At 46.5% G+C, this 21,553-nt stretch overlaps 2 protein-coding genes across 2 annotated transcripts; both read right to left on the bottom strand.

Moving 5' to 3' along the window:
* Positions 1 to 800: 800 nt before the first annotated feature.
* On the bottom strand, positions 801 to 15,844 carry kiaa0895l. Its single transcript, XM_065012465.1, has 7 exons — positions 15,657 to 15,844; positions 13,258 to 14,849; positions 8,499 to 8,642; positions 4,561 to 4,693; positions 3,800 to 4,105; positions 3,405 to 3,502; positions 801 to 3,149 (listed from the first exon to the last, which is right to left on the bottom strand). Exons 2-7 carry the CDS (start codon positions 14,803 to 14,805, stop codon positions 2,988 to 2,990), a joined length of 2,391 nt encoding a protein of 796 aa, XP_064868537.1. The 5' UTR covers positions 14,806 to 14,849; positions 15,657 to 15,844; the 3' UTR covers positions 801 to 2,987.
* Positions 15,845 to 20,380: 4,536 nt separating this feature from the next.
* LOC135565426 (C-C motif chemokine 3-like 1) lies at positions 20,381 to 21,553 on the bottom strand. The gene is made up of 3 exons (XM_065012464.1): positions 21,124 to 21,553; positions 20,831 to 20,957; positions 20,381 to 20,688 (listed from the first exon to the last, which is right to left on the bottom strand). Exons 1-3 carry the CDS (start codon positions 21,188 to 21,190, stop codon positions 20,577 to 20,579), a joined length of 306 nt encoding a protein of 101 aa, XP_064868536.1. The 5' UTR covers positions 21,191 to 21,553; the 3' UTR covers positions 20,381 to 20,576.

Below are 21,553 nucleotides of genomic sequence, written 5' to 3'. Positions count from 1 at the left end.
ATCCAGAGGGTTGAATATGAACCCCAAGGTAGACATCATCCAGAGGGTTGAATATGAACCCCAAGGTAGACATCATCCAGAGGGTTGAATATGAACCCAAGGTAGACATCATCCAGGGGTTTGGTAGACATCATCCAGAGGGTTGAATATGAACCCCAAGGTAGACATCATCCAGGGGGTTGGTAGACATCATCCAGAGGGTTGAATATGAACCCCAAGGTAGACATCATCCAGGGGGTTGGTAGACATCATCCAGGGGTTGAATATGAACCCCAAGGTAGACATCATCCAGGGGGTTGGTAGACATCATCCAGGGGGTGAATATGAACCCCAAGGGAAACGTCATCCAGGGGGTTGGTAGACATCATCCAGGGGGTTGAATATGAACCCCAAGGGAAACGTCATCCAGGGGTTTGGTAGACATCATCCAGAGGGTTGAATATGAACCCCAAGGTAACCATCCAGAGGGAAGGCAAGGGGATGGGAAATGCAGCAGCAGTAGTAACCTTGGATATATGTGTCGTTCACTGGAATATTATGACATCATCATCAGGGGTTGAATATGAACCCCAAGGTAGACATCATCCAGAGGGTTGAATATGAACCCCAAGGTAGACATCATCCAGGGGTTTGAATATGAACCCCACGGTAGACATCATCCAGAGGGTTGAATATGAACCCCAAGGTAGACATCATCCAGAGGGTTGAATATGAACCCCAAGGTAGACATCATCCAGAGGGTTGAATATGAAGCCTACGGTAGACATCATCCAGAGGGTTGAATATGAACCCCAAGGTAGACATCATCCAGGGGGTTGGTAGACATCATCCAGAGGGTTGAATATGAACCCCAAGGTAGACATCATCCAGGGGGTTGGTAGACATCATCCAGAGGGTTGAATATGAACCCCAAGGTAGACATCATCCAGGGGGTTGGTAGACATCATCCAGAGGGTTGAATATGAACCCCAAGGTAGACATCATCCAGGGGGTTGGTAGACATCATCCAGAGGGTTGAATATGAACCCCAAGGTAGACATCATCCAGAGGGTTGAATATGAACCCCAAGGTAGACATCATCCAGAGGGTTGAATATGAACCCCAAGGTAGACATCATCCAGGGGGTTGGTAGACATCATCCAGAGGGTTGAATATGAACCCCAAGGTAGACATCATCCAGGGGGTTGGTAGACATCATCCAGAGGGTTGAATATGAACCCCAAGGTAGACATCATCCAGAGGGTTGAATATGAACCCCAAGGTAGACATCATCCAGAGGGTTGAATATGAACCCCAAGGTAGACATCATCCAGGGGGTTGAATATGAACCCCAAGGGAGACATCATCCAGAGGGTTGAATATGAACCCCAAGGTAGACATCATCCAGGGGGTTGGTAGACATCATCCAGGGGGTTGAATATGAACCCCAAGGTAGACATCATCCAGGGGGTTGGTAGACATCATCCAGAGGGTTGAATATCAACCCCAAGGGAGATATCATCCAGAGGGTTGAATATGAACCCCAAGGGAGACATCATCCAGAGGGTTGAATATGAACCCCAAGGTAGACATCATCCAGAGGGTTGAATATGAACCCCAAGGTAGACATCATCCAGGGGGTTGAATATGAACCCCAAGGTAGACATCATCCAGGTATCAGAAGAACCGTTCTGTTTCCCTGCAGGACTGCTGTCATCACAACAATCCATTGATCTGTTGGACTGTATGACCATGATATAGGATGCATCCCACATGGCAGCCTGTTCCCTTTATAGTGCACTACTGTTGACCAGGATCCATAGGGTAGTGCACTACTGTTGACCAGGGTCCATAGGGTAGTGCACTACTTTGGACCAGGGTCCAATAGGGTAGTGCACTACTGTTGACCAGGGTCCATAGGGTAGTGCACTACTGTTGACCAGGGCCCATAGGGTAGTGCACTACTGTTGACCAGGGTCCATAGGGTAGTGCACTACTGTTGACCAGGGCCCATAGGGTAGTGCACTACTGTTGACCAGGGTCCATAGGGTAGTGTACTACTGTTGACCAGGGTCCATAGGGTAGTGCACTACTGTTGACCAGGGTCCATAGGGTAGTGCACTACTGTTGACCAGGGTCCATATGACTCTATACAGAGAATAGGGTGCCGTTTAGGACTCAGCCATAGTGAATATGATCCAAGCGTAGTAGATATGATCTGAGTGTTGATCTGTTCGTTCCACAAACTCTGTCTGTCAGACGCTGGCCTTCATTTTCCAGGGCTTTCCAACAGCAGAGTGATGAATGACACTTAGGGTCAGTCTAGACCAGAGGGGTCAGTCAGTCAAGGATGGGATGGCCAGTCTAGACCAGAGGGAGTCAGTCAAGGATGGGATGGCCAGTCTAGACCAGAGGGAGTCAGTCAAGGATGGGATGGCCAGTCTAGACCAGAGGGAGTCAGTCAAGGATGGGATGGCCAGTCTAGACCAGAAGGAGTCAGTCAAGGATGGGATGGCCAGTCTAGACCAGAGGGAGTCAGTCAAGGATGGGATGGCCAGTCTAGACCAGAGGGGGTCAGTCAAGGATGGGATGGCCAGTCTAGACCAGAGGGGGTCAGTCAAGGATGGGATGGCCAGTCTAGACCAGAGGGGTCAGTCAGTCAAGGATGGGATGGCCAGTCTAGACCAGAGGGGGTCAGTCAAGGATGGATGGCCAGTCTAGACCAGAGCGGGTCAGTCAAGGATGGATGGCCAGTCTAGACAAGAGGGGGTCAGTCAAGGATGGATGGCCAGTCTAGACCAGAGGGGGTCAGTCAGTCAAGGGGAAAACAGACCACGCTACACCAGAGGTAATTAGCAGCAGGTGACCATTCTTAACGCCTCTGACCACCGAACATCATCCGCCATTTTCTATTAATTTCCCGACCATTCTACATGTTGAATCGCCACTTTTGTTGACGCCCAGCAGGTGATCTACCGCGCTCAGCTGAAGGTCGGTCGGTCGGTCAGTCAGGGAAGGAGTTCTCTAAGCTGAGCGTCGCTCAGTTCGTTGACCGTGACGATGTGGTCCAGATTCTGAAGGTATTTCTCCTGGTCCTGCATGAAGTGAGGGATTCTGGTCCGGCGCAGGACAGCGATGTGCTGTAGCCTTTCTACGTCCTCAAACGACACCTGGAGGACCAGAAGAAGAAGGTTAACGTCATCATCATCATCACATCGGTGGCAAATTTACAGACTCAACCTCTTTCCAAACCCATCTGATATTACAACAGCCTTGGCTGTGCTCTATTATGAGGTATGTATAAACTACAATTCAGATTTTTCTTCGCTGCAAATGTGTCCACCATGAAACAACCAAACTATATATCATCGCCGTGGGGGGGAAATAAACATGAACCGATCCTGTACGGGAGGATGACGACTGACCTTGCCTAGCGAGGTCAGCATCTTGAAGTCGATGTTCCTCCGATGTCGTAGAATCCTGAGGATTCCGTCCAGGTACACCTGATCTTTACTGAAACAGCCTGATTCACAACCACACAAACAATCAAGTCAACACAGAGACTACCAATCCTTTAAAAAAATGTTTACAAAAAAAGTCAAGATTCTTTTGGGTGCATAGATCTACAACTGGTACATGTGCAATGGTTAGTGTAGTCACACACACACACACACGACACACACACACACACACACGCACACACACACACACACCCACACACACACCCACACACACACACGACACACACACATGACACACACACACGACACACACACCCACACACACACACCCACACACACACACACCCACACTCTCTCACCAGGCTCCGAGGTGTCCGTCTGTCCCCTCTTGGCTCTGAGGCAGTACTCCCAGCGCACCGCGGGATCCTGGACGAACTGAGCGATGTGGCTGAAGAGCTGGCTGAAGCCCATCCTGGTGGCGTGATACACCGTATAGTAGAGCAGAGCGGCGCGCCACAGGTAGGGCTGTTTCCGTAGCAACACACTGTGCAGGCTGGCCAGGCCTTCTTCCGTGGGATTGGCCGGTTTGAGGCCATACTGCTTCCTGCCTGCGGAAGTAGACCAGGGCTGGAGGTTGTTGTTCACACCTCGAAGGTAGTGGGTTCCTGGGAGGGATAGAGATGGAATAACATGATGTAATTGAGGCACTGTGTACCTAGTAGGACACGCAAATTATAACTCAGAACTAATTTATGATGCTGTGTGGATGATAAACACCATCTCTCATCCCATACCCCCATCACACATCCCAGACCCCCCATCTCCCATCCCACATCTCCCATCCCATACCCCCCATCTCCCATCCCATACCCCCATCTCCCATCCCATACCCCCCATCTCCCATCCCATACCCCCATCTCCCATCCCATACCCCCATCTCCCATCCCAGACCCCCCATCTCCCATCCCAGATCCCCCATCTCCCATCCCATACCCCCATCTCCCATCCCAGACCCCCATCTCCCATCCCAGATCCCCCATCTCCCATCCCATACCCCCATCTCCCATCCCAGATCCCCCACAGTAAACACATGCTGTATGGTGCAGTCAGCGTACTGTACCTATCTCATGCCTGAGCATGCCCTCCAGCCAGTGTTGTCGTGCTCCAGACAGGTTGATAGTCAGAGTGGGACGACAACTCTCCACCATCATCACCGCCTGGGACAGCAGCTCATCAGACAGACACACCACCACCTAGACAAAGTTAACACCATACTCTTCATCATCATCATCACTATCATCATCATCACCGCCTGGGACAGCAGCTCCTCAGACAGACACACCACCACCTAGACAAAGTTACCACCATACTCTTCATCATCACATAGACACACCACCACCTAGACAAAGTTACCACCATACTCTTCATCATCACACAGACCACCACCACCTAGACAACGTTACCACCATACTCTTCATCATCATCAGACCACCACCTAGACAACGTTAACACCATACTCTTCATCATCACATAGACACACCACCACCTAGACAACGTTACCACCATACTCTTCATCATCATCAGACACACCACCTAGACAACGTTAACACCATACTCTTCATCATCACATAGACACACCACCACCTAGACAAAGTTACCACCATACTCTTCATCATCATCAGACACACCACCACCCCCTAGTAGAGGTCGACCGATTAATCGGAATGGCCGATTAATTAGGGCCGATTTCATGTTTTCATAACAATCGGTAATCTGCATTTTTGGAGCACCGATTATGGCCGATTACATTGCACCCCACGAGGAGACTGCGTGGCAGGCTGACTACCTGTTATGCGAGTGCAGCAAGGAGCCATGGTAAGGTGCTAGCTAGCATTAAACTTATTTAAAAAATCTATCTTAACATAATCACTAGTTAACTACACATGGTTGATGATATTACTAGTTTATCTAGCTTGTCCTGCGTTGCATATAATCGATGTGGTGCCTGTTAATTTATCATTGAATCACAGCCTACTTCGCCAAACAGGTGATTTAACAAGCGCATTCACGGAAAAAGCACTGTCGTTGCACCAATGTGTACCTAACCATAAACATCAATGCCTTTCTTAAAATAAATACACAAGTATATATTTTTAAACCTGCATATTTAGTTAATATTGCCTGCTAACATGAATTTCTTTAACTAGGGAAATTGTGCCACTTCTCTTGCGTTCTGTGCAAGCAGAGTCAGGGTATATGCAGCAGTTTGGGCCGCCTGGCTCGTTGCCAACTGTGTGAAGCCCTTTTCTTCCTAACAAAGACTGTAATTAATTTGCCATAATTGTACATAATTATGACATAACATTGAAGGTTGTACAATGTAACAACAATATTTAGACTTCGGGATGCCACCCGTTAGATGAAATACGGAACGGTTCCGTATTTCACTGAAAGAATAAACGTTGTTTTCGAAATGATAGTTTCCGGATTTGACCATATTAATGACCTAATCTGTGTGTTATTATGTTATAATTAAGTCTATGATTTGATAGAGCAGTCTGACTGAGCGGTGGTAGGCAGCAGCAGGCTCGTAAGCATTCATTCAAACAGCACTTTCCTGCATTTGCCAGCAGCTCTTCGCTGTGCTTCAAGCTTTGCGCTGTTTATGACTTCAAGCCTATCAACTCCCGAGATTAGGCTGGCAATACTAAAGTACCTATTAGAACATCCAATAGTCAAAGGTAAATGAAATACAAATGGTATATAGAGAAATAGTCCTATATTTCCTATAACTACAACCTAAAACTTCTTACCTGGGAATATTGAAGACTCATATTAAAAGGAACCACCAGCTTTCATATGTTCTGAGCAAGGAACTTAAATGTTTTTTACGTGACACATATTGCACTTTTACTTTCTTCTCCAACACTTTGTTTTTGCATTATTTAAACCAAATTGAACATGTTTCATTATTTATTTGAGACTAAAATGATTTTATTGATGTACTATATTAACTTAAAATAAGTGGTCATTGTTCATTCGGTATTGTTGTAATTGTCATTATTACAAAAATATATATAAAAATCGGCCGATTAATCGGCAGCGGCTTTTTTTTGGGGGTCCTCCAATAATCGGTATCGGCGTTTAAAAATCATAATCGGTTGACTTCTACTCCCTAGACAAGGTTTATCATCATCACCTTCATCATCATCATCAGACACACCATCACCTAGACAAGGTTATCATCATTACCTTCATCATCATCATCATCATCATCACCTTCATCATCATTACATCATCAGACACACCATCACCTAGACGAGGTTATCATCATTACCTTCATCATCATCATCATCATCATTACCTTCATCGTCATCATCATCAGACACACCACCACCACCTAGACAAGGTTTATCATCATCACCTTCATCATCATCATTACCTTCATCATCATCATCAGACACACCACCACCACCTAGACAAGGTTTATCATCATCACCTTCATCATCATCATTACCTTCATCATCATCATCAGACACACCACCACCACCTAGACAAGGTTTATCATCATCACCTTCATCATCATCATTACCTTCATCATCATCATCAGACACACCACCACCACCTAGACAAGGTTTATCATCATCACCTTCATCATCATCATTACCTTCATCATCATCATCAGACACACCACCACCACCTAGACAAGGTTATCATCATTACCTTCATCATCATTATTACCTTCATCATCATCATCAGACACACCACCACCACCTAGACAAGGTTTATCATCATCACCTTCATCATCATCATTACCTTCATCATCATCATCAGACACACCACCACCACCTAGACAAGGTTATCATCATTACCTTCATCATCATTATTACCTTCATCATCATCATCATCATCATCAGACACACCACCACCTAGACAAAGTTATCATCATTACCTTCATCATCATCATTGCACAAAGACATCTTGTTAACACACCAACCGTCAAACACACTACCCATAACACACCAACCTTCCAACACACTACCTGTAACACACCAACCCTCCAACACACCACACGTAACACACTACCCATAACACACCGACCCTCCAACACACCACACGTAACACACTACCCGTAACACACCAACCCTCCAACACACCACACGCAACACACTACCCGTAACACACCAACCCTCCAACACACCAACCCTCCAACACACTACCCGTAACACACCAACCCTCTAACACACTACCCGTAACACACCAACCCTCCAACACACCACATGTAACACACTACCCGTAACATACCAACCCTCCAACACACCAACCCTCCAACACACTACCCATAACACACCAACCCCCAACACACTACCCATAACACACCAACCCTCCAACACACCAACCCTCCAACACACCACACGTAACACACTACCCATAACACACCAACCCTCCAACACACCAACCCTCCAACACACTACCCGTAACACACCAACCCTCTAACACACTACCCGTAACACACCAACCCTCCAACACACCACATGTAACACACTACCCGTAACATACCAACCCTCCAACACACCAACCCTCCAACACACTACCCGTAACACACCAACCCCCCAACACACTACCCATAACACACCAACCCTCCAACACACCAACCCTCCAACACACCACACGTAACACACTACCCATAACACACCAACCCTCCAACACACTACCCGTAACACACCAACCCTCCAACACACCAACCCCCCAACACACTACCCATAACACACCAACCCTCCAACACACTACCCATAACACACCAACCCTCCAACACACCACACGTAACACACTACCCATAACACACCAACCCTCAAACACACTACCCATAACACACCAACCCTCCAACACACTACCCGTAACACACCAACCCTCCAACACACCAACCCTCCAACACACTACCCATAACACACCGACCCTCCAACACACCAACCCTCCAACACACTACCCATAACACACCGACCCTCCAACACACCAACCCTCCAACACACTACCCGTAACATGTGAAACCTCACTCACCTCTCCTACACAGTTCTCTTTCTGCAGGTACTTGCGTGCAGCAGCCCAGACTCGACTCTTTGGTAAAATACTTCCTCCCGTCACTTCCTCAAAGTTCTCATAGTTACCAAACTTCCTCAGAATACACTCCATAATCCCAACAGCCTGTAGAGAGAGAGGAGAGAGGAGAGAGAAACACCCAGAGATAGAGAGAAGAGAGAGAGAGAGAGAGAGAGAGAGAGAGAAACACCCAGAGAGAGAGAGAGAGAGAGAGGGAGAGAGAGAGGTTTGTTCACAAACAGACCCCACAGAGCCACAGGACAGCAACACAATTAGACCCAATCAAATCATGAGAAAACAAAAAAGAATTACTTGACACGTTGGAAAGAATTTACCAAAAAAACAGAGCAAAAACACAGGCCCTAAACAGAGAGTACACAGTGGCAGAATACATTTACATTTAAGTCATTTAGCAGACGCTCTTATCCAGAGCGACTTACAAATTGGTGCATTCACCTTATGACATCCAGTGGAACAGCCACTTTACAATAGTGCATCTAAATCTTTTAAGGGGGGTGAGAAGGATTACTTTATCCTATCCTAGGTATTCCTTAAAGAGGTGGGGTTTCAGGTGTCTCCGGAAGGTGGTGATTGACTCCGCTGTCCTGGCGTCGTGAGGGAGTTTGTTCCACCATTGGGGGGCCAGAGCAGCGAACAGTTTTGACTGGGCTGAGCGGGAACTGTACTTCCTCAGTGGTAGGGAGGCGAGCAGGCCAGAGGTGGATGAACGCAGTGCCCTTGTTTGGGTGTAGGGCCTGATCAGAGCCTGGAGGTACTGAGGTGCCGTTCCCCTCACAGCTCCGTAGGCAAGCACCATGGTCTTGTAGCGGATGCGAGCTTCAACTGGAAGCCAGTGGAGAGAGCGGAGGAGCAGGGTGACGTGAGAGAACTTGGGAAGGTTGAACACCAGACGGGCTGCGGCGTTCTGGATGAGTTGTAGGGGTTTAATGGCACAGGCAGGGAGCCCAGCCAACAGCGAGTTGCAGTAATCCAGACGGGAGATGACAAGTGCCTGGATTAGGACCTGCGCCGCTTCCTGTGTGAGGCAGGGTCGTACTCTGCGGATGTTGTAGAGCATGAACCTACAGGAACGGGCCACCGCCTTGATGTTATTTGAGAACGACAGGGTGTTGTCCAGGATCACGCCAAGGTTCTTAGCGCTCTGGGAGGAGGACACAATGGAGTTGTCAACCGTGATGGCGAGATCATGGAACGGGCAGTCCTTCCCGGGAGGAAGAGCAGCTCCGTCTTGCCGAGGTTCAGCTTGAGGTGGTGATCCGTCATCCACACTGATATGTCTGCCAGACATGCAGAGATGCGATTCGCCACCTGGTCATCAGAAGGGGGAAAGGAGAAGATTAATTGTGTGTCGTCTGCATAGCAATGATAGGAGAGACCATGTGAGGTTATGACAGAGCCAAGTGACTTGGTGTATAGCGAGAATAGGAGAGGGCCTAGAACAGAGCCCTGGGGGACACCAGTGGTGAGAGCACGTGGTGAGGAGACAGATTCTCGCCACGCCACCTGGTAGGAGCGACCTGTCAGGTAGGACGCAATCCAAGCGTGGGCCGCGCCGGAGATGCCCAACTCGGAGAGGGTGGACAGGAGGATCTGATGGTTCACAGTATCGAAGGCAGCCGATAGGTCTAGAAGGATGAGAGCAGAGGAGAGAGAGTTAGCTTTAGCAGTGCGGAGCGCCTCCGTGATACAGAGAAGAGCAGTCTCAGTTGAATGACTAGTCTTGAAACCTGACTGATTTGGATCAAGAAGGTCATTCTGAGAGAGATAGCGGGAGAGCTGGCCAAGGACGGCACGTTCAAGAGTTTTGGAGAGAAAAGAAAGAAGGGATACTGGTCTGTAGTTGTTGACATCGGAGGGATCGAGTGTAGGTTTTTCAGAAGGGGTGCAACTCTCGCTCTCTTGAAGACGGAAGGGACGTAGCCAGCGGTCAGGGATGAGTTGATGAGCGAGGTGAGGTAAGGGAGAAGGTCTCCGGAGATGGTCTGGAGAAGAGAGGAGGGGATAGGGTCAAGCGGGCAGGTTGTTGGGCGGCCGGCCGTCACAAGACGCGAGATTTCATCTGGAGAGAGAGGGGAGAAAGAGGTCAGAGCACAGGGTAGGGCAGTGTGAGCAGAACCAGTGGTGTCGTTTGACTTAGCAAACGAGGATCGGATGTCGTCGACCTTCTTTTCAAAATGGTTGACGAAGTCATCTGCAGAGAGGGAGGAGGGGGAGGGGAGGAGGATTCAGGAGGGAGGAGAAGGTGGCAAAGAGCTTCCTAGGGTTAGAGGCAGATGCTTGGAATGTAGAGTGGTAGAAAGTGGCTTTAGCAGCAGAGACAGAGGAGGAAAATGTAGAGAGGAGGGAGTGAAAGGATGCCAGGTCCGCAGGGAGGCGAGTTTTCCTCCATTTCCGCTCGGCTGCCCGGAGCCCTGTTCTGTGAGCTCGCAATGAGTCGTCGAGCCACGGAGCGGGAGAGGAGGACCGAGCCGGCCTGGAGGATAGGGGACATAGAGAGTCAAAGGATGCAGAAAGGGAGGAGAGGAGGGTTGAGGAGGCAGAATCAGGAGATAGGTTGGAGAAGGTTTGAGCAGAGGGAAGAGATGATAGGATGGAAGAGGAGAGAGAGTAGCGGGGAGAGAGAGCGAAGGTTGGGACGGCGATACCATCCGAGTAGGGGCAGTGTGGGAAGTGTTGGATGAGAGCGAGAGGAAAAGGATACAAGGTAGTGGTCGGAGACTTGGAGGAGTTGCAATGAGGTTAGTGGAAGAACAGCATCTAGTAAAGATGAGGTCGAGCGTATTGCCTGCCTTGTGAGTAGGGGGGAAGGTGAGAGGGTGAGGTCAAAAGAGGAGAGGAGGGAAAGAAGGAGGCAGAGAGGAATGAGTCAAAGGTAGACGTGGGGAGGTTAAAGTCGCCCAGAACTGTGAGAGGTGAGCCGTCCTCAGGAAAGGAGCTTATCAAGGCATCAAGCTCATTGATGAACTCTCCGAGGGAACCTGGAGGGCGATAAATGATAAGGATGTTAAGCTTGAAAGGGCTGGTAACTGTGACAGCATGGAATTCAAAGGAGGCGATAGACAGATGGGTAAGGGGAGAAAGAGAGAATGACCACTTGGGAGAGATGAGGATCCCGGTGCCACCACCCCGCTGACCAGAAGCTCTCGGGGTGTGCGAGAACACGTGGGCGGACGAAGAGAGAGCAGTAGGAGTAGCAGTGTTATCTGTGGTGATCCATGTTTCCGTCAGTGCCAAGAAGTCGAGGGACTGGAGGGAGGCATAGGCTGAGATGAACTCTGCCTTGTTGGCCGCAGATCGGCAGTTCCAAAGGCTACCGGAGACCTGGAACTCCACATGGGTCGTGCGCGCTGGGACCACCAGATTAGGGTGGCCGCGGCCACGCGGTGTGGAGCGTTTGTATGGTCTGTGCAGAGAGGAGAGAACAGGGATAGACAGACACATAGTTGACAGGCTACAGAAGAGGCTACGCTAATGCAAAGGAGATTGGAATGACAAGTGGACTACACGTCTCGAATGTTCAGAAAGTTAAGCTTACGTAGCAAGAATCGTATTTACTAAAATGATTAAAATGATACAGTACTGCTGAAGTAGGCTAGCTGTCAGTGGCTGCGTTGTTGACTTTGTACGCTAGCTGGCAGTGGCTGCGTTGTTGACACTACACTAATCAAGTCGTTCCGTTGAGTGTAATAGTTTTTACAGTGCTGCTATTCGGGGGCTAGCTGGCTAGCTAGCAGTGTTGATTACAATACCTGAACACTGTGACTGACCCAAACTTAAGGAAAGCTATGACTATGTACAGACTCAGTGAGCATAGCCTTGCTATTGAGAAAGGCCGCCGAAGGCAGACCTGGCTCGTAGGAGAAGACAGGCTATGTGCTCACTGCCCACAAAATGAGCTGCACCTCCTAACCTCCTGCCCAATGTATGACCATATTAGAGACACATATTTCCCTCAGATTACACAGATCCACAAAGAATTTGAAAACAAATCCAATTTTGATAAACTCCCATATCTATTGGGTGACATACCAGTGTGCATCACAGCAGCAAGATTTGTGACCTGTTGCCACAAGAAATGGTCAACCAGTGAATAACAAACACCATTGTAAATACAACCCATATTTATGCTTGTTTATTTTCCCTTTTGTACTTTAACTATTTGCACATCATTAAAACACTGTATAAAGACATAATATCACATTTGAAATGTCTTTATTCTTTTGGAACTTTTGTGATGTAATGTTTACTGTTCATTACTGTTCGTTTGCTTTGGTAATGTAAACATATGTTTGCCATGCCAATAAAGCCCCTTAAATTGAAATTGAGAGACAGAGAGAGAAACACCCAGAGAGAAAGAGAGAGAGAGAGAGAGAGAGAGAGAGAAAGACGGAGACAGAGACAGAGACAGAGACAGAGAGAGAAAGACAGAGAGAGAGCGAAACATCCAGCGAAAGAGAGTTTATTAAGATACAATATGTCAGGAGGAAGACATTTCAAGTTAATTTGCCACAAAACACACATAATAACTAAAAATGCAGAAATCCCCAGAGTGGGTTATCTTCCTACCATCTAATATCTTTGCCAGACAGAGAGGCCTACCTGTGCGAGGAAGAGGTCAGATAATATCTTTGGCAGACAGAGAGGCCTACCTGTGCGAGGAAGAGGTCAGATAAGATCTTTGCCAGACAGAGAGGCCTACCTGTGCGAGGAAGAGGTCAGATCCATCTTTGTATTTCTCCAGCACAGCGCTGGGCTCCGGGGTCGAGTACTCAAACTGGGGGTCGTATTTATAGTCGGACTGGAAGAAGGCCTGCCTCTCCTGGTCTAGGTTAATGGGTCTTAGGGCCACAAGGAGACAGGGGCCTCGCGGTGTGGAGGGCAAGGGCAGCGGGGAGGCCCCTCCAAACCCCCGGGCAATATGGGGAAGGGAGGTGGCTGGACGCATACGCCCCCTGGTGGCCCGGAGGCCCATTGAGGAGTTGTTGACGGTACAGGTGCTCTCGCTGCGGCGCATCCAGCCTCCGGGGCCCAGGCTGGGGCTGGTGAGGGAGCGTGCTGGGGGCGAGGGGGCAGTGGAGGGACCACCAGTGCTGCGCCAGGGGGGTTGTAGGACCCCACGGTCAAGAGCGGGCTCGGAGCCACGGAGGCGCAGGGGCGCCACGTCCAGGCTGAGAGGCCGGCGGAGAGCGGGTCTGGTCGCCACCTTATTCCGAGACGAGGCCGTTGCCACGGTGACGTCCCGCCGCAGAGAGACAACCGGTCCATCGTATGGCAAAACTGAGCGAGAGGAGTTGGTAGAGGAGCCAACACTGGCCCTAGGGCTGGGGGTAAGGCTGACATCTGCCACCAACGACTGAGGTTGAGGCTGGGGTCCATTGTGGGAGTTGGATACCCGCTCCCTCTTAGTGACACGGCTTGTCCTGGCGTGGAGCCTAGTGTTGGTGGTGGTGGGAGGATCCGCTGTTGGTTCCTCTGTTCTTTTGGCGGTGCCAGGCCTGGTCTCTTCTGTTCTAGTGGGGGTGCTGTTGGTGGTGGTTTTGGTAGTGCCAGGCCTGGTCTCTTCTGTTCTAGTGGGGGTACTGTTGGTGGTGGTTTTGGTAGTGCCAGGCCTGGTCTCTTCTGTTCTAGTGGGGGTGCTGTTGGTGGTGGTCTTGGTAGTCCCAGGCCTGGTCTCTTCTGTTCTAGTGGGGGTGCTGTTGGTGGTGGTTTTGGTAGTGTCAGGCCTGGTCTCTTCTGTTCTAGTGGGGGTGCTGTTGGTGGTGGTTTTGGGGGCATCCGGTTTGGTGTTTTCTAGTCCGGTGCTATTGGTTATGGGAGGCTCTGAGCTGGTGTTTTCTAGTCTGGTGCTGTTGTTGGTAGTGGTTTTGGGAGGCTCTGAGCTGGTGTTTTCTAGTCTGGTGCTGTTGTTGGTGGTGATTTTGGGAGGCTCTGGACTGGTGTTTTCTAGTCTGGTGCTGTTGTTGGTGGTGGTTTTGGGAGGCTCTGGACTGGTGTTTTCTAGTCTGGTGCTGTTGTTGTTGGTGGTTTTGGGTGGCTCTGGGCTGGTGTTTTCTAGTCCGGTGCTGTTGTTGGTGGTGGTTTTGGGAGGCTCTGGACTGGTGTTTTCTAGTCCGGTGCTGTCGGTTGTGGTGGTTTTGCGAGGGTCCGGTCTTGGTTCTGGACCCGTCAGGTCTGTGGTGCTGCTGCTCCCTCCGACCCCGTCGACGCCCGTCCGATCCATACAGTCCTCACCCGGGTCCAAAACCATCTCCACTGCAACAGCTCTGCTGCCGATGGTCCAACCACACCACACTGCAAACACAAGACGCTCAGCTTTAGGGTCTGTCACAAATTACCCATTGATTGGTATGACCTTTTTAATGCAGTCAGTGCTTGTGTCAGGAACAGGTGACAACAAGTTGAAAAACATTTGTGCCATTGCTTTAACTGGATTACATGAATCCATTACTGGCCTAGGAGCCATCTGGACAGGGACACACATGTCCAACGGTCTGATTGCGCAAGTATACCTCCGATTTGAATCGGCCTGCCCTGCAACATAGACAGGGCTCAGTCAGGGGCGGGGTTTCTGTGCTGCTGAATACGAAACTAGGTGGTCGGGACGGCGGGACGGGCTCCAGTCATCCCATATATGGGACTAGTAATGACTTCAAAACAAAAAAACTAAAGATCCGAATCATATAGATGTTTTAGCCTACTACATATGTAGCCTGTATTTACACAAGGCGATCGCGACTTCTGCTGTGTATTGTATTGAGGTTTAATGATCCATTCGGACCAGTGTATTGCATACACATTTGCAGGATATCTCTCCGTTATTGTGACATTGTCGTAATGTAATGGAACAAATAGTCTGTTGTAGAGTACAGCAACACGTTTTTATGACACCGTGTTATTATTATAGTCATGCCAATAGCCATAATTGTCAATATATTGTATTCAATGACAGTAAAGGATGAATCGACAAAAAATAACGGTTTTCTATCAACATGTGTAGTTTTCTTCTGATCTGATCTTCAGAATCAGATAATAAATCGAGGATGAATGAAACAAGACAATAACCGAAACTCCAATAATCGTATTCATAAATGTTTTTACCTTGCAGCGGGGTTTGGTGATCAGATTTGTAAATGCAGGCTTTTCTTTAATTCATGACGCCCAACTCTGCTTGTTCTCTCCACACTGAGCCGCGGGGAGGTTTCCGGTGGCGCCCGGTGAAAAATGCTCATTGGATATGAGCAGCTATAGTGGTTGGGCCGCCCGGAGAGGCACGCGAGGAAATTCGGACTGTGTTGGAAGATATGACGCGGCGGCACAGCTGATGAACTCGAAAGTGCCATGCGCAGTGCGTGCCGCTATTCTGCGTCCTTACGCACGTGGCATCTCTCGGAGGCAACGGAGCAATGAGGAGCACGTAGGCTACGTTCCCGGAGGTTCACATAAGCCCCACATAAATATAACGGTTAGAGTCTTCATAGTGAAATCCATATATTGAGATATACAGTGCCTTCGGAAAGTATTCAGACCCCATGACTTTTTCTAGATTTTTTTTACGTATAAAATGGATTAAATGACAACAACAACTAAATCTCAGCAATCTACATACACACAATACCGCATGACAAATCAAGAACCGTTAAAAACAAATCTTTGCAAATGTATCAAAAAACAGAAATACCTTATTTACATAAGTATTCAGACCCTTTGCTATGAGACTGTAAATTGAGCTCAGGTGCATCCTGTTTCCATTGATCATCCATTGGAGTCCACCTGTGGTAAATTCAATTGATTGGACATGATTTGGAAAGTCACACACCTGTCTATATAAGGTCCCACAGTTGACAGTGCATGTCAGAGCAAAAACCAAGCCATGAGGTCGAAGGAATTGTCCGTAGAGCTCAGAGACAGGATTGTGTTGAGGCACAGATCTGGCGAAGGGTACAAAAACCTTCTGCAACATTGAAGGTCCCCAAGAACACAGCTGGCCTCCATCATTCTTAAATGGAAGAAGTTTGGAACCACCAAAACTCTTCCTAGAGCTGACCGCCTGGCCAAACTGAGCCATCGGGGGAGAAGGTTGTAGCGTCATACCCAGAGACTCCGTAATCGCAGCAAAATAATTCTTCAACAAAGTACTGAGTAAAGGGTCTGAATACTTATGTAAATTTGATATATTTTTTTATAAATGAGAAAACAAATTCTAAACCTGTTTTTGCTTTGTCATTATGGGGTATTGTGATGTCATTATGGGGTATTGTGATGTCATTATGAAGTATTGTGTGTAGATTGATGAGGGGAAAAAACAAAACAATTTAATGAATTTTACAAAATGGCTGTAACGTGACAAAATGTGGAAAAAGTCAAGGGGTCTGAATACTTTCCGAAATCACTGTAAGGCTCTGGGTGTTTCTATCTATCAGTCAATAGACCTATGGTTAAACGGTCCCCAGAAGCCTTCCAATCCAAAGGTCTTCAATTAAGCCCCCATGCAGTCTTTTTAATTCAATGTTTAAATAACTTTGTCTAATATATCATTGTGTGTTTATTTCATATATTTTATTTATTTATCATTTATTTTCCTGAGATTCCTTTTGCCATTGAAATGCTCAATGTGATTGTATGTCTCCGCCGATACACATGTTAATATGCTGGAGAATAGGATCCTCCAGGCTCTGGTCTAGAGCCGACCCCTTCAAGGTAGGAGGAGACATATGCAAATAAAAGATGACTGGTCATTGGTCATAATAATCTGATTGTGATGTCATTGCTGTGAGCCAATAACTCCATCCCGCCAAAACAGAATGAAATTCCAGGCAATTTTTTTTTTCTTCTCTCTCTCCAAAAAGATGACACTAAAAAGGCATTATCGTAATGTTCACAATTTCAGTGTTATTTCGACCTCATAGAGTGGAAATATAATTTAAAAAATAAATAGGACAATCACGTTTTTCACTGTACTGCCCCTTTTAACAGCATAATAATTTAATCAACCAAATGTAAGCTATGTTACTTACTACAATCACTCTGCATAGGATAGAAAGATCCTCAAAATGAGTTTTATTTCAGAGGTAAGTTTATAAAATAACATTGGTTCGTGTATGATTTCACATTTTGGTTAATTTAATTTCATGTAACGATTAATCAATATAAGTAGGCTAGTATAGATTAGTAGAATATTTGATACTATTGATCACTCATTGCTAATTTCCTCAGTTGGCCTAGACCAGGCTGCATGTAACTGGTTTAAACAATTACTTGACAGATAGAGCTCAATGTGTATCTACGGATGATGCTAAATCGGGTTTCCTTGATATTAAGAAAGGTGTCCCACAGGGGTCGATTCTGGGTCCTGTACTCTTTACTGTTTGTATCAAAAATATTGACTTGTCTGTAAAACAAACTGTAACCTACACTTGTATGCCGTTGATAGTGTTGTGTATGCTATTGACCCCAACGTTGACCTCTATCTGAACCACAGTCTGCCTTCATTGTCTTACAGAACAACTCTCAATTGACCTGAAATTAGTATTGAACGCAAGTAAAAAACGAAATACATGTTGTTCTCTAGAGCACATAAAAACAACTACGATGATTTCAGCATATGTACTTTGGATGGTTCTTCATATTGATCGTGTACCTGCTCACAAATACCTGGGCATCTGGATAGATGAAAAGCTGTCTTTTATAAAACACATTGATGAGTTAGCTGAGAAGCTGAGAATTAAAATGGACTTTTCTTCTATAGAAACAGGTCCTGCCTCTCGCTAAATGGTAGAAAGCAGATCATTCAGACAATAGATCATGAATCTGCCGCTTGACCTCAGAAAACAAATAAAAATGAATTGGTGAAGACCAAAAAAATCAAGATATACACACACACACACACACACACACACACACACACACACACACACACACACACACACACACACACACACACACACACACACACACACACACACACACACACACACACACACACACACACACACACGTCATATGGAGGGAGCAGAGCAGTCTGGGTCTTCATGGTTCAGAGATGGTTGAGATGCTGAAGATTGTATTGTCTGATCTGGTATCTGATGTTCTAGTCGCGTTCTATGTCTGAGTTCTGTTCTCTCATTATATATAAACAGCTATTACATAACAACTCAACCATGAAAAGCCCATCCCTCAATTTCTGTTCCTCTTCTCTGGTCAAAAGTAGGACTCACTTCAGCACTGCTGACAATAACAACTTGTGTAGAATTGCTTGCTGAGCATTCATATGTACATTATGCATTGGTTCTAACATTCTCACAAGATCTTACAATAGGTTGTCAAACAGAGTTACAGACCTGTTAGGTTGTCAAACAGAGTTACAGACCTGTTAGGTTGTCAAACAGAGTTATAGACCTGTTAGGTTGTTGGTTAATGTTCAGAGTTATAGACATGTTAGGTTGTTGTTTAATGTTCAGAGTTATAGACCTGTTAGGTTGTTGGTTAATGTTCAGAGTTATAGACCTGTTAGGTTGTTGGTTAATGTTCAGAGTTACAGACCTGTTAGGTTGTTGGTTAATGTTCAGAGTTACAGACCTGTTAGGTTGTTGGTTCATGTTCAGAGTTACAGACCTGTTAGGTTGTTGGTTCATGTTCAGAGTTACAGACCTGTTAGGTTGTTGGTTAAAGTTCACAGAATTATAGACCTGTTAGGTTGTTGGTTAATGTTCAGAGTTATAGACCTGTTAGGTTGTTGGTTAATGTTCAGAGTTATAGACCTGTTAGGTTGTTGGTTAATGTTCAGAGTTATAGACCTGTTAGGTTGTTGGTTAATGTTCAGAGTTATAGACCTGTTAGGTTGTTGGTTAATGTTCAGAGTTATAGACCTGTTAGGTTGTTGGTTAATGTTCAGAGTTATAGACCTGTTAGGTTGTTGGTTAATGTTCAGAGTTATAGACCTGTTAGGTTGTTGGTTAATGTTCAGAGTTATAGACCTGTTAGGTTGTTGGTTAATGTTCAGAGTTATAGACCTGTTAGGTTGTTGGTTAATGTTCAGAGTTATAGACCTGTTAGGTTGTTGGTTAATGTTCACAGAGTTATAGACCTGTTAGGTTGTTGGTTAATGTTCACAGAGTTATAGACCTGTTAGGTTGTTGGTTAATGTTCACAGAGTTATAGACCTGTTAGGTTGTTGGTTAATGTTCAGAGTTATAGACCTGTTAGGTTGTTGGTTAATGTTCAGAGTTACAGACCTGTTAGGTTGTTGGTTAATGTTCAGAGTTATAGACCTGTTAGGTTGTTGGTTAATGTTCAGAGTTATAGACCTGTTAGGTTGTTGGTTAATGTTCAGAGTTATAGACCTGTTAGGTTGTTGGTTAATGTTCAGAGTTATAGACCTGTTAGGTTGTTGGTTAATGTTCAGAGTTATAGACCTGTTAGGTTGTGATTTAAATTTCACAACTTGGCAATGAGGAAGGGAAAGTGAAAGACAGCACATTTCACCAATCTGGAGTATGTGACAGTTAAACATATATCTAAGAGTTTTGTTGGAGTTGAGTTGAACAGTTTATTCTGTTTCTGTGTTCCTGACTGTTGACCTCTGTTGTCTTGGAAACAGAGTTCTCTGTAGTTCCATGAGTTCTAACACATGAACTGTTTCCTGAAAGAAGACACAACCAACATGCTGAATCTGCTGGTCTCTAGTCTATGGAAATAGTTGATATCTGTCCATGTAACTGGCAGCACGGCTCAAGTAGTTGTGAAGAACTCGCACTCACAAAATGTGAAGCTTTTGTAATCAAAGTATGAATACCACAATAAGAATACAATTAACTTCGTTATTAAAATGTTAAAATTATTTAGCTTTATTGCTGAAAAGAAGAAAAAAAATGTTGATAAAACAATTTTAAAATACAGTTACTTCACAGTAGTGTAAATAAATAAGAATGAAATAATATTACTGTATGTACAACAAAAAATATAATATATTTTTTCTTGACAGTTATTGCAGTGAGTTTGTGGTGGCGGTGGTTGATGACATCATCGTTGTCCTGGCAGAGACAAGGATCTGCTCTTAATCTTGGTCACATGACTCTGGACCCAGGCCTGAGATTGGTCGACACAAAATCTATTCCCTTTCTTTGTTGTAAACCTGCAACCAATAAACAACACACATATATTAGGGGCGGCAGGGTAGCCTAGTGGTGTCTCTGTGTGTGTGTGTGTGTGTGTGTGTGTGTGTGTGTGTGTGTGTGTGTGTGTGTGTGTGTGTGTGTGTGTGGTGGTTAACTTACACCAGTGCTTGGCGAGGGCAGCTACTAGGGGTTCTAGAAACTGAAACCACTGCACCAAGAGGGATCCTCCTCTGGGAGAACTTCACACAGCAGTCTCTGGCAGTCATTGCTGAAATCCCCATGACAGCTGGAAACCAAGAATGATCACACTCACTGGTCAACACAGGCATCTCCTGTGGTGCTTCTTCCTATACACTCATATGCATACTGTACACACACACTGTACACACACTGTACACAAACACACACACACACACACACACACACACACACACACACACACACACACACACACACTGCAGACGTCGTATGCAGGGAGCAGAGCAGTCCCAGGAGGAGTAGAGCAGTCAGAGTCTTCATGGTTCAGAGATGGTTGAGATGCTGAAGATTGTATTGTCTGAGATGTTCTCTGATGTTCTGGTCTCTGATGCTCTAGTCTCTGATGCTCTAGTGTCTGATGCTCTAGTGTCTGATGCTCTAGTGTCTGATGCTCTAGTCTGGTTTTATGTCAGAGGTCTAGCTGAACCTCTGGTCTGGTTCAGTGTCAGAAGTCTAGCTGATGCTCTGGTCCCTGATGTTGTGGTCTCTGATGTTCTGGTCTCTGATGTTCTGGTCTCTGATGTTCTGGTCTCTTATGCTCTGGTCTCTGATGCTCTGGTCTGGTTCTGTGTCAGAAGTCTAGCTGATGCTCTGGTTCTATGTCTGAGGTCTGATCTGACCTGT

Source organism: Oncorhynchus nerka, linkage group LG27, assembly GCF_034236695.1.
Source record: "Oncorhynchus nerka isolate Pitt River linkage group LG27, Oner_Uvic_2.0, whole genome shotgun sequence".
NCBI lineage: Eukaryota > Metazoa > Chordata > Actinopteri > Salmoniformes > Salmonidae > Oncorhynchus > Oncorhynchus nerka.
This window is presented reverse-complemented; position numbering and strand designations above follow the sequence as displayed.